Source organism: Lepus europaeus, chromosome 15 (genome assembly GCF_033115175.1).
Source record: "Lepus europaeus isolate LE1 chromosome 15, mLepTim1.pri, whole genome shotgun sequence".
NCBI lineage: Eukaryota > Metazoa > Chordata > Mammalia > Lagomorpha > Leporidae > Lepus > Lepus europaeus.
The window spans coordinates 8,150,774-8,163,462 of record NC_084841.1 but is presented as its reverse complement, the minus strand read 5'-3'; the positions used below and the strand labels follow the sequence as shown (position 1 = coordinate 8,163,462).

Sequence of the window (12,689 nt, the reverse complement as noted above, 5' to 3'; positions counted from 1 at the left end):
GCTGGCCTCCACTTGGGTTTCTTATGAGGATACGTATCTTTAATTTAGGGCCCAGCCAGATGGTCTTCTCTGAAGAATATTAATCTGTTTACATCTGCGTGAAATCCTTCTTTCAAATAAGTTACCATTCACAGATTTCAGGATTTTAATGTGGACTTTGCTTTTGGCAGAGGGGAATTGCCATTCAACCAACTACAGATATGAAAGTATTTCATATCCATCGAATGTAACACTTTGAATAGTATACCACCTTGAGAAGTTTTCCAAGAGCTCTAAATTTGTAGTGATCATTAAGGAAATGAAAATAGTAACTTATTTTCAAAGTTAGAAACACATAAGGGTTACCATGGAAGCTTATTTCACAATGCAGATTCCCAGCCTAACCCATAGACTTTCTGATTGTCTAGGGTTCTGGGTCCTAACACATATATTTAAGAAGTGCTGTGGGTGATTCTGATGCAAGTAAGCATTTGGAGTTGCTCAGACTTGATATCCTAAGTTCTAGACCAGCTTTTACAAATGGCCAATGGAATTGATCATTAAGCACTGGAATTCGGTAGTCACATCCTTGAAAAATAATGACTAATGGCTTTCGTAGACGATAAACCAGAATGACTATGGTCCTGACTCACTGTGGTGATTCTTGAATTTTAAGATGAGACTGCCTTGTATTAAATGCCTCTTACTAAGTGAACTTGGCCTGCAAGTTTCAAAAAACTGATTGTAGGGTTGCATTTGTGTTTCAAGGGTTAAACTTTGTACTTGGATTCTACTTTAATATAATGTCCCATCTTTGTGATACAAGAAAGAGTTGCATTGGGCTGAATTTGTAATGTTATCATTTCATGTATCCATTCTGTCTGTAGCTCTCATCGTTGCATAAAACCATTTTCCAGCATGTGCATATGGATTGGCTGAAGAGAAAGGCATTCAATAGAAGGCGTCTGTCTCTTAAGGGACTACTCTTGTATTCATTTACATCAATCATGGCTCTTCTGAACATTGATTTATACCACAATTCCCTTTTTTCCCCCTGCAAATGTATTCAGAAGCTACATCTAAGGGACAGATTAAAGATCCAAAATCCACTTACCGTTGAGAAACTGATGAGCTATTCATAGAAGCCGCTTGATCAGAGTAAAAGATCTACTGAAATAAGAGTAGAAAATCATTCTCAAAATGATGCCTGTCAATAATTGACTTCTAGTTTTCTCACCAATTTTGACATGTAAAAAGGAGCATATAGGAAGGGTTCACACATACTGGTGAAAGAGTCATTCATGTTTAGAAGTGTTACATTTATTTATATATTTCATATATAAAAAGTCATTTAAAATAGAGCTATATAACTTACATGGATCCACTCTGTACAATGTCTGATATAACATGTATATGAACAATTCTTTTGGCCTAGATCATCTCACAAGATGTATTGTTAAGTGATAATTTTATAATTATAATCAGTTGGTGGTAAAGTATTTTAACTTTAAAAGTCAGACTTGTATTTTAAAATAACTAAAATTGGGTAAAAACTACATATACAGAGAAGCTATTTTAAGGAATGAGTCTAATGTGTTGGGCTTTGCAAAAAATGAGATGGTGTTGTGAAAACTACTGAACATTGTCCATTTACATTGCACTAATCCCATTGGATCAAAAGACTGTACAATAAGTGGATGAAAATTGAGATTATATCAAAATTGGATCCCTTTTCTCAGTGAGGAAATAAAGGAAGTGCCAGCGAGCCAGCACTACTACTCTAATGTGCCTTTGTGTCTTATAGACTAGGATACTTTATTTTCTAATCAATGCATTATATCTGTGTATTCTCTTTTTTACAGTTCAGCAGAAGAGCAGTTTCACTGGCAGTCACAAGGTAAAGTATAGCTTTTTGATGAACACTTGCACTTCTATATGTATCTCCACTGATTAATTTTCTTACAACCTTTAGGAAGAGACTTATAACAGTGAATAGGAAAAGAAATATGACACAGGGTAAAGGTTAAATGAAGTTGATATGATAGCTCATAACTTATGGGGAGTTCTTGAGTAACTTTATATTCTTCAAGGATGCATGGAATTGACTGACCTTGGTTTGAATGCTTGATTGTGAAGGGTTGCAATGTGATATCAAATAAAAACTCCATTGAGGTCATACATTTGGTTAGAAGAATGTTTGTGGTTAAATGATGATCTAAAGTTTTAACTTTAACATTAACATATCTTACATTTGTTTATCACTTTAAAATATTTTATTTCAGATGGTCAAAAAGATATCGAAGATGAACTTACAACAGGTCTTGAACTGGTGGACTCATGTATTAGATCACTACAGGAATCAGGAATATTGGACCCACAGGATTATTCCACAAGTGAAAGTGAGTTAAACGGCAATTACACTTGAAGACAGTTAAAATATAGGAGTATTATGTCATTATTTTTCCAATATAATCAATGTCATGCACCATAACTAATTAGGACTTAAGGTTACTTTTGTACTTGCTTTACTCCACTTTCAGTGACTCTGTTCATACCTTACTCCACTCAACTGACATTGGATGATAAACTCTCTTAAGTCCGTAGTTAACATCTAGACTTGTCACCAATTACTGATGGACTGGTGATGCTCACCAATGCTCTGATACCCTTTTCAGCACCAAGGCTAGCACACTTTACAAATGCATCATTTGTTCAGTCAACAAAAAGTTTGCTTTAAAATTAACTATAAATGCCTTATTCATACAGATCACTGTGAGTAGAGATCTTAAAAAACAGCACTTACGTAACAAAATAGAAAAAAAATATAATACAGACAATATTAACTATTTAGTACTCTATCAAAGTAATATGCAATTGTTACATTTCTTTTTTTAAAAAAAATATTTGTTTAGTTTATTTGAAAGGCAGAGTACAGAGAGAGAGAGGGAGAGACAGAGAGAGAGAGGTTTTCCATCCACTGGTTCACTCCCCAAACGGCCACAACTGCTGGAGCTTTGCCAACCCTAAGCCAGGAGCCAGGAGCTTCTTCTGGGTCTCCCACATGGGTGTGGGATCCCTAGCACTTGGGTCATCTTCTGCTGCTTCCCCAAGCGCATTAACAGGGAACTGGGTTGGAAGTAGAACATCTGGGACTCTAACCAGCGTCCATACAGGATTCCAGCACGGCTGTAGGCAGTGACGTAACCTGATATGCCACGGTGCCAGCCTCACTGCTTACATTTCTGTATTTAACTTGGACTTACTGTGTGGATTCCAGCAGAATATTTAAATAGTTCTTTATCTCCATTTACATATTTTTCAATAAGAGTGATTGAAACTTATTAATGCAGACTGGTAGGACTTGAAATGTGCCTCTTTTTAATAAATCATAAAATTCTCTGGACTTACTTTAATGAAATCTCACAAAAGGTAAAAATTAAATCAGTAAAACGTACATTACCCTAGTAATTTTGCATCCAAAGTTGTTGAAGCATTTTATCCCTTAACTTAAAAAAATAAAATTTCCTCCATTGCCTATTAAAGTTTGACATAGAAAAGGAAGACATAAGAACAAGATAGCATATTTATCTTGAAAACCATTTACTTTTTGTATTAGCTAATTTTCTCTAATTTTCTAATATCACTACTCCTAAGATAACATCATTATGAATATTCAGATTTACTTACACCCATATGCATCCCCTTAATTTTTAAATAAATTGCGTGGTTGATATTATGCTTGTTCTCATTATTTCGTATTTTTAAAAGCACATTGTTACCTGTTCTTCCTCAGACTCATTTAATATGTTTCTCTTGTAGGGGTAATTGTAGCTGCGATGCCTTTAATGTTTGAAACACATGTAGAAATGGAGTAATGTATCTTGCAAGGAAAGGGGCATGATAGTGAATAGCTCCCCTTTCATGTAATAACAGAGTAACATAATTGATTGTTAGTTTATGACAAAGGGTAACCTATAATAAATGGAAGGTACAGAAAAGAGAATGAGTCACCTAAGACACAAGCAATTATTATAAAGGGTAATTCAAGTATATAAGTTTAATTACAGTAAACACACTGAATTTTCCACTACAAAGAATAAACATTAAAATTTCTAGTAAAGATAAAACAGTTATGCAATGTTTTATAGAGTCACACTCAATGAAGTAAAAGCTGAAATTAGACAGAGTCATGCCAGCAAATACAACGAATTCCAAGTGTCGGATTAGATGAATAATATGAAATCAAGTAGAATTTAGTACAGAAGCACTGATCAGGGTCCTCAAGTGAAACTAACTTATACAGACATGATCAACTCACACAAAAGATAAATGAACATGTATGCACCAAACAGCATAACATCTGTTATGAGTATTAACCCAAAACATTAAAAATATAGAAATTTATGAAAAATATTATTGTAGACACGTCAGTGCACATTACTCCAATAGAATACTAGGAGAAAAAAAACCACTAAAAGTTGGAATAAAAAAGTAACAAGTGAAAGTATTAAATAAATTTTCAGGTTTTATACATTGAAAGATAGCATACATTTATTATGTATATCCAAGGGAAGCTTACAAAAATTGATAAGATACTGGAAGATACATAGGCAAAATCCACAAAAATAAGAGTAAATAAAATAATAAGCAAAAATGTGATCAAATTAAACTAAGAAACATGCTGGTTATCTACTGAATAATAATGGAAGCAAAAACAAAATTTCTTACATAAGGCAAATAAAGCAGAAACATTCTATGATTAAAAGTGTATTCAGAGGAAATCTTTATTTTAAAAACAGACAAAATGAAAGAATGTTGCATTTATTTTTGATAAATCTTTAAAGAACCTAAATACATTTTTTAAAAAAAAGAAACTAGGAACATGAAAATGATAAAAGCAATGCAAGAGAAGGTATTGTCAAATAAAATAGTAGAAGAGACAATTAAGTGCTAGAAGAGATAAATGCATAAAATAAATAGAAAATTTTTTAAAACTCTAGAACAAATGATAAAAGCAAGCTTTCTTTGTTCAGAAACTGTTACACCTAAGACAAATGGAGCGGATTTTTGGCATTTACTTTTGTTTACCTGCAACATGTATTCAAAAGTCACCAGCAAATAGTATATCTTTATGATAGGTAAATTAAATACTCTAGTAGGATTTTTTTACAAATGTTTCATAACTGCTAAATTTTTATTTTTTAGAAAGGTTAATCACTTCATTTTATTATATATGTTGAATTATCTTTTTGAAAATGCCTAAGATATTGGTTGATTATTATTTCTGCAAACTCCTGCACCCTGGTTTGAAGAAAGGAAAAGAAATAAAAAACAGGTGATCAAAATATCACCCCCGAATTTTGTGCCAAAGGACTGTGCACTGTAGTGAAATACAGATTTGTTCCTTAAGAAACATTTCATTTTAACATTTTCAGGGTCCCATTAACATTGAAGTCACTGAGTAAATTTTAGGTAAATAGTGTTTAAGTGCTGGATAGATAAGGATCACTTAGGGCATCCATACGGCTAATTCAAGGTTTAGGAGGCTCCCTGACGCCTCAGCTGCTGTATATGGGTAGGGTGCAGAAGGGATATAGGTTCTACTCAGAGTTTACCTGAAGGGAATTTAATGATGGGACTTATTTACGAAGCAGTGGATGAGATTAAGGGAGCAAACAGTGCATGGTGGGGTAGACAGGGGATGGCAACACACAGAAAGAAGCCCTCACCACCCTGAGACTTGCAGGGAAATCAAGAAACCCCTAGCGGAGTTCAACAGCTTGGACACAGCAGGGGATTGCCCCAGCCAGAAGCCAAAGAGCCAGTCTGTGGGGGGGATGGGCAGGGGAATAATCAACACTGCAGCCTACTAAATAACAGAACAATTGACCGTATGTATGTCCTTGGTGTAGCAACATAGCAAATAGATAGGTAGTGACTCTTTGACACATTTCACCTCATTAGGGAAAGTCCCTTGTGATTATTCAATCAGCTAGATTAGCAATGAATTCGCTAGTGCTAAATTGAACCTGGCACTCTGCCTTTGAGAACCAGCCTCTTACTACCAACTCAGAAGGGACTAAAATAATGTTAAATAAGTTTAAATCCAGCCTGAAAAATAACGAAAATGTAAAGCAACCTCAACCACTTAATTTGTTGTAGTTAAAAGCTTTTCCTATTTTTCATCCAAGGGCTCATTGAAACAAAATTTGAATTCCAGTGACCCTGTCTTCCTGACCCTAAAGCAAGCAGTAACTGTTGTGTAGCTATCCGGGTGTTCTGGCATTTTGGATGTTTTTTAAAGTGCTATCCTAAACAGCATGTAAATCGTTTGTACAACCTTTGCCATCCACCACTTACTTGAGACTGCCGACTGTGTTGTTTGAATTCTAACAAATATGTGTCACTGAGTCACTGGGAGAATTGCTTCAGAGATTGCTCTTGCTTTACTGGGACAAAACAGAATGCAACAGCCGCAGCAAAAAGCTTTTTACTGTCGGGAGGTCGGGGCCACTAGCTTCTCACGTGATGCCTAGCGTGGCCGGAATGCACCAAGTCCTTTATTAGTCCATGCTTCCTTGGAGATACAAGCGAAGAGAAAAGGATGACTGTACCTTGGGCATACTGTCATCAAAATCAGCAGTAGAAAGGACAGCTTAGAAAAAACCAGCTTATCTTAAATATTGTATTTTGAAATAGTAATTATCTCTGTAGCATATTAAGAATTAATATTCAACCCTATTCTAGAAAAATATGCTGTTCAGTGGGAAGAAAACCTTAGGGCCTAATGTAGGCTGAATATTGTGGTGAAAAGCATGTCATCGGACTCTGAGTTTTCAAATCAGAATGTGTTTAAGTATCAGTTCTCAAGCATGTAGATTAGCATTCAGAGCAGGCAGAATCCAAATAGAATAATCATATGTAGTTTGTCAGAGGTGAATATATTATTCACTGTTGATTTACAGTGCATCATTTCATTTAATGACTGTGAATATCCTTAATTCACAAGAGAATCTTTGACAGATCAGGTAATTAAAATGCTATAAAAGGTAATCCCATATATTTTTATGCAACAACAATAATCATAAAGGTGAGAGGCACTGTTCTGAAGTGAATGATCTTGTAATTCCTGGTGAGCATGGCACACAAGGATGCAGAAGCAGTCTAGGGTGTAAGGTTTTCAGAAAAATTACATGAATCAAAATGATAAAAGCATTAACTTCATTGGCTCAGAATGTAAGAGCTCATTCGTTTGCCATGTTTTGTGTTATAGTAGACACCGGGGCCTTGAACCCTGGGCAGAGGCAGAGACCTGAATTGAATGCCCACTCCTTCCTGTCTCCACCAGTGGCCAGGCCTGTGGCCTGACATCTGGAGAACCCACTTCTTGAAAATGCATCGCTTTAAGTTAGCTGAGCTCATCTCAGATCGCTTGTTCCCTGTGAAATCGCTTCATCATATCCTGTGTGGTCCAAGTTCTTAAAACACAGCCAGGACCGCCTCCTTCCCGGAAGTGTGTCGCGGCATCCAGGTCTGAAGCTGTTGGGTGCATCGCCTTGATTTCTTTCAAGATTCACTTACTCTCACTTCTCTCAGTACCCTTGGTGTGTGGGGCGGGGCCGGCAGGAAGAGCAGCGACACAGACAGTAAGTGTGAGCAGAGGCAGAGGGAAAACAGGTGGATCCCAGGAAGAAACAGGTGACATGTAGGAAAAGGTCCTTGTGATTCCCTAAGCCCAAGAAAACTTCAGATTTCTCATTAAACACACCGCTCTCTGGGTTATCCATGTCTTCCGGGATCAAGCAAAGTGTGTCTGGCTGGAAGTTCCTGGTTTCGAAATTGTCAAGGCACCACAGATGCCCAAAGCAGAGACAGGAGGATGAAAGTCGAGCTGGTCAAAGCGTGGCAGTAGCAGAGCAGGTAGCGCAGGAGTGAGAAGCAGCCACCACCTCAGAGTCCCTAGGAGAAAGCTGTAGAACAAGCAGCCTTTCCCCTGGGAGGCTGTGGAAGGGGAGTGGTCTCCAGGGAATGCCCCCCAAATACTAAAACATTACAGTCACTGAATGAATTACTGACCTGGGTTTTATTATATCACTGTAGGCACGGGTGGGTGATACTGGCATTCCTTCTGTTAAGTGTCCAGAGTAAGCATTTATTGGCAGTCAGTATCTCGCCTTATGCCATTTGCATGCTGGTGAGAAAGGCTGGAATCGACCCTGTGCATCTTGGAAGGTCAGGTAGATAACGGCCTAAGGAACATTGGAGTCAGGCCAGGGATAGGGGACGAATACATCCATGCACACATGGCTTTTAAAAACATTCGTGAAAATGCATGTCATAAAACACCATGTGTGGATCTCTTAAAGCTTTTAAACCAAAATAATAATCTTTTCATTGCATTTTGCTGTGAACATTTAGAGAACCCTTGTGGAGCAGGGCTCCTCACAGTGTGCTTGGAAGTCCTGGAGGTTTCTGTGGCCTTGGCAGGGGACTCTCAGAGTCACAGTGTCTTCCCAGAAATAGTGAGAGTGTTTGCCTTTCCATGCCTTTTCTCCCGTGAAGGTCCCCAGTGGAGTTTTCCAGAAAGCTCGTGACATAGGATAGCTTTGTTGTTCTGACGTCTCAGGGACAAGTGCTGAGCATTCTCCTCTTTGAAACACCTCCAAGAAATAGTGTTATATACGGCCCGTATCATTGAAAGCTCTTGAGGACCTCCATAACTTTTCAGAAAGTTTGGGAATCCCTGGAAGAGAGGATGACGTTGGATGGGAGGCCAGAAGGAAGTGCACATGCAAGCCATGCAGAAATCTGGGGGAGAGTCTGTGATGTTGGGCAAATCAACAACTTGGTCTTGTTTTTATTTTTTTTAAGATTTATTTATTTATATGAAAGAGTTATGTAGAGAGAGGGAGAGACCGAGAGAGGAGAGAGCAAGAGATCTTTCATCCACTGGTTCACTCTCCAGATGGCCACAGTGACCAGAGCTGGTCTCTCACAAGGGTGTCAGAAACCCAGACACTTTGTCCACCTACTGCTGCTTTAACCAAGCCATTAGCAGGGAGCTGGATCCAAGGTGGAGCAGCCAGGACTCAAACCAGTACCCATATGGAATGCCAGCATCACAGGCAGACACTTTACCTGCTACACAACACTGGCCCCTACAATTTATTCTTTAAATCAATTTAATCCCATATATAAATTGTAGCCTTCATTGGATTGAGATCATAGGTTTGGTTTCTTCAGAATTGATGTATATTAATTTTGTATTTCTTTTTACAATTATGGAGAGTGAGAAATGTGAATCTCCTCTTGAGACAATTTATAAAGAAGTACTGCTTTTCTTCTCTTGGTGCTATATTAATTTTTAATGATAAATCATCCAAAGACAAAACTTTATAAAGAAGTAATTGGAAACTGGAGTGAGCTATAAAAATACCATTCTGTGATTATAACACACAATATCCCATGCACAATAAAATCCTTTAGTTATATATTTGAAGTTTAGTTTTGTTATAAATGTAATTTTGCTCATTGTCTGAAACTGAGTGAGTTATTGCACAGTGTGAACACTTTACCAATCTTGGATTGTTCTACCTATAATAGTAAAATTTGAAAAAGCTTACTAATTAGGCCAATAAAATCAGTTGAATCCAAAAGCAGCTTAGAAACTAAATGAGTACGTCTATATTTCTGGCACCATTAAAGTTCTGATTTTCACATAAAGGATTACACATGGAAAGCAACTGGCTAAGTGACATAGATGTTCTGCAGATGGTAACTAGGAATGGGGCCAGCACTGTGGCATAGTGGGCTAAGCCTCTGCCTGTGGCACTGGCATCCCATATGGGTGCTGGTTCATGTCCCTGCTGCTCCTCATCTGATCTGGCTCTCTGGTATGGCCTGGAAAAGCAGTAAAAAATGCCCCAAGTGCTTGGGTCCCTGCACCCGCTTGGGAGACCCAGAAGAAGCTCCTGGCTCCTGGCTTTGGATGGGCTCAGCTCTGGCCATAGCAGCCACTGGGGAGTGAACCAGTGGATGGAAGACCTTTCTCTCTGTCTGTCTGTAACTCTACCTCTCAAATAAATAAGTTAATCTTTTTAAAAAAAAAAATACTAGGAGTGGGAGTTCAAGCCACCCCTGCCTGTGGAACCCCCACATCAGCTGCAGCCTTCCTTGCCTAACAGCCCCCTGGAGCGTCTTGCCTTGGCTAATCTGTGGAACAGCAGAATAGTGAACTACTCATTCAGGGAATGTCGTGGATGAACTCCTCCTCATGAGGATTTCAGTTACTACTGAAGACTAGAAGGAAACGCCAGGTGATCACCACTCGCTCCCTCTTGTCCTAAGTGTGCAGGTTGGCAAGAGCTTCCAGAATTCTCAAAACGCAACTTGTGTTGGAAATGACACTGACCAGTAGTGCCATTGAAGCAAGGTCAGTGTTTTTGTCCTACAGTGAATTTGCAGTTAGATGTGACTAGTGTCTAGGTCAGCTCAATGATCTCACAAACATGAATTTTTCTCATTGGTTATATAATTTATAAAAGCCCTTTTTATATAATTTCTATCGCCCAGTTCCTTTACTCTTACCAAGTATTTTCTATGAAAATATTTCCCTTTCTTTGTACTTAGTGTTGCTCTGAGAATTACTCTCATTTAAGTAAAATAATTCTTTTTTTTATTTGAAATTCAGAGTTACACAGAGAGAGGAGAGGTAGAGAGACAGAGAGAGAGAGAGATCTTCCATCTGCTGGTTCACTCCCCAATTGGCTGCAATGGCTGGAGCTGCACTGATCTGAAGCCAGGAGCCAGGAGCCTCCTCCAGTCTCCCATGCAGGTGCAGGGGCCCAAAGGCTTGGGTCATCTTCTACTGCTTTCCCAGGCCATGGCAGAGAGCTGTGCCAGAAGTGGAGTAGCTGGGAATTGAACCAGAGCCCATATGGGATGCCGGCACTTCAGGCCAGGGTGTTAACCTGCTGTGCCACAGCGCCGGCCCCTAAGTAAAAAAATTCTGAACCTTCCAATTGTGCTTAACCTTCCACCAACACCAGGTATCGGAGTATAGAAACGAGTTCCCCTTCTCCACCAGTCACAGTGTGTGTGTCTTTGTGTGGTTGTCTTCATGACCTACATAAAAATATGTCTTTAAATCATTGTGAAGAGTAAATGTAGCCTAAGAGTAAATAATGTTTCTGTGATTTTTGACAAACACAGATTTAAACAAAGCTGCCTCTCTGAGGTATCCAGTCCTGAACTTGTCCATCTCAATTTGTGTGCTTACTCTTTTGATTGGCCTGAAGTAACAGCCTCACAAAATATGTTCAAGACCCGAGCTTTGTTCGGTTCATGCTTTCTTGTTAATGGCAAACTGATCCTTCGGAGTTAAATGTATGAATTCTATCTTGCTCTGGTGACTTTTGCTTCCACTATTGATGACCTTGACAGCTACACCTGTGTCCTAAAATTTCATTTGCATTTATTTAAAGTCAGACCTTGGAACTTATTTCACACCCACAAAGATTAAGTTAGTCTGGTTCAGTTAGAGCCGGTACTAAAATCAAGCCAGCTTCCCATTCTAACAACTATACATATCTCCCACCATCTTAACTCTGAGAAATTAAACCTATCATCTCCAAAAACTGATCCCTAGTACACACACTCCTTCCCAGCCTTCACATAGGAGTTTCACAGGATGAGAGCTTCAGCTTTTCCACTCTCATTTATTTAATTTGTTGTTTTCTGAGATAGATGTTTGACTAAGCAGACCAGCACATCACCTTACAATGAGTAGACACAGATGTGTCACTAAATCATAGGCCTCAGTGAGCTTTAAATTAAAATGAATATTTGTCTAAAAATTTGTTTCTTTAAAAGGCAGAGTGTCCGAGAGAGAGGGAGAGACAGGGAGAAGGAGAGACACACAGAGGGGAAGAGAAAGGGAGAGATCTTATGTTTACTGATTCAGTTCTCAAATGGTCACAAAGGCTGTGGCTGGGCCGGCACCGCGGCTCACTAGGCTAATCCTCCGCCTTGCGGCGCTGGCACACCGGGTTCCAGTCCCGGTCAGGGCGACGGATTCTGTCCCAGTTGCCCCCCTTCCAATCCAGCTCTCTGCTGTGGCCCGGGAGTGCAGTGGAGGATGGCTCAAGTCCTTGGGCCCTGTACCCGCATGGGAGACCAAGAGAAGCACCTGGCTCCTGGCTTCGGATCAGCGCGGTGCGCTGGCCGCAGCACGCCGGCCACAGCAGCCATTGGAGGGTGAACCAACGGTAAAGGAAGACCTTTCTGTCTCTCTCTCTCTCTCTCACTATCTAACTCTGCCTGTCAAAAAAATAAAAAATAAAAAAATAAAGAAACAAAGAGGCCGGCGCCACGGCTCACTAGGCTAATCCTCCGCCTTGCGGCGCCGGCACACCGGGTTCTAGTCCCGGTCGGGGCACCGATCCTGTCCCGGTTGCCCCTCTTCCAGGCCAGCTCTCTGCTGTGGCCAGGGAGTGCAGTGGAGGATGGCCCAAGTGTTTGGGCTCTGCACCCCATGGGAGACCAGGAGAAGCACCTGGCTCCTGCCTTCGGATCAGTGCGGTGCGCCGGCCGCAGCGCGCTACCGCGGCGGCCATTGGAGGGTGAACCAACGGCAAAAGGAAGACCTTTCTCTCTGTCTCTCTCTCTCACTGTCCACTCTGCCTGTCAAAAATAAAATAAAAAATAAAAAA

General features: G+C 39.6%; 1 protein-coding gene across 2 annotated transcripts in view; it reads left to right on the top strand.

The window, feature by feature from the left end:
- Nucleotides 1-1,372: 1,372 nt before the first annotated feature.
- The window catches only part of CTNND2 (catenin delta 2), a 441,886-nt gene continuing 430,569 nt past the window's right edge, over nucleotides 1,373-12,689 (top strand). The window contains exons 1-3 of one of the 2 annotated variants that reach the window (XM_062211762.1): nucleotides 1,373-1,388; nucleotides 1,847-1,876; nucleotides 2,262-2,378. In XM_062211762.1, the coding sequence (XP_062067746.1) occupies nucleotides 1,373-1,388; nucleotides 1,847-1,876; nucleotides 2,262-2,378 (163 nt within the window). Of the gene's footprint in view, nucleotides 1,389-1,845; nucleotides 1,877-2,261; nucleotides 2,379-12,689 lie in introns of those variants that run through there. The other variant, XM_062211763.1, reaches the window with a different exon arrangement.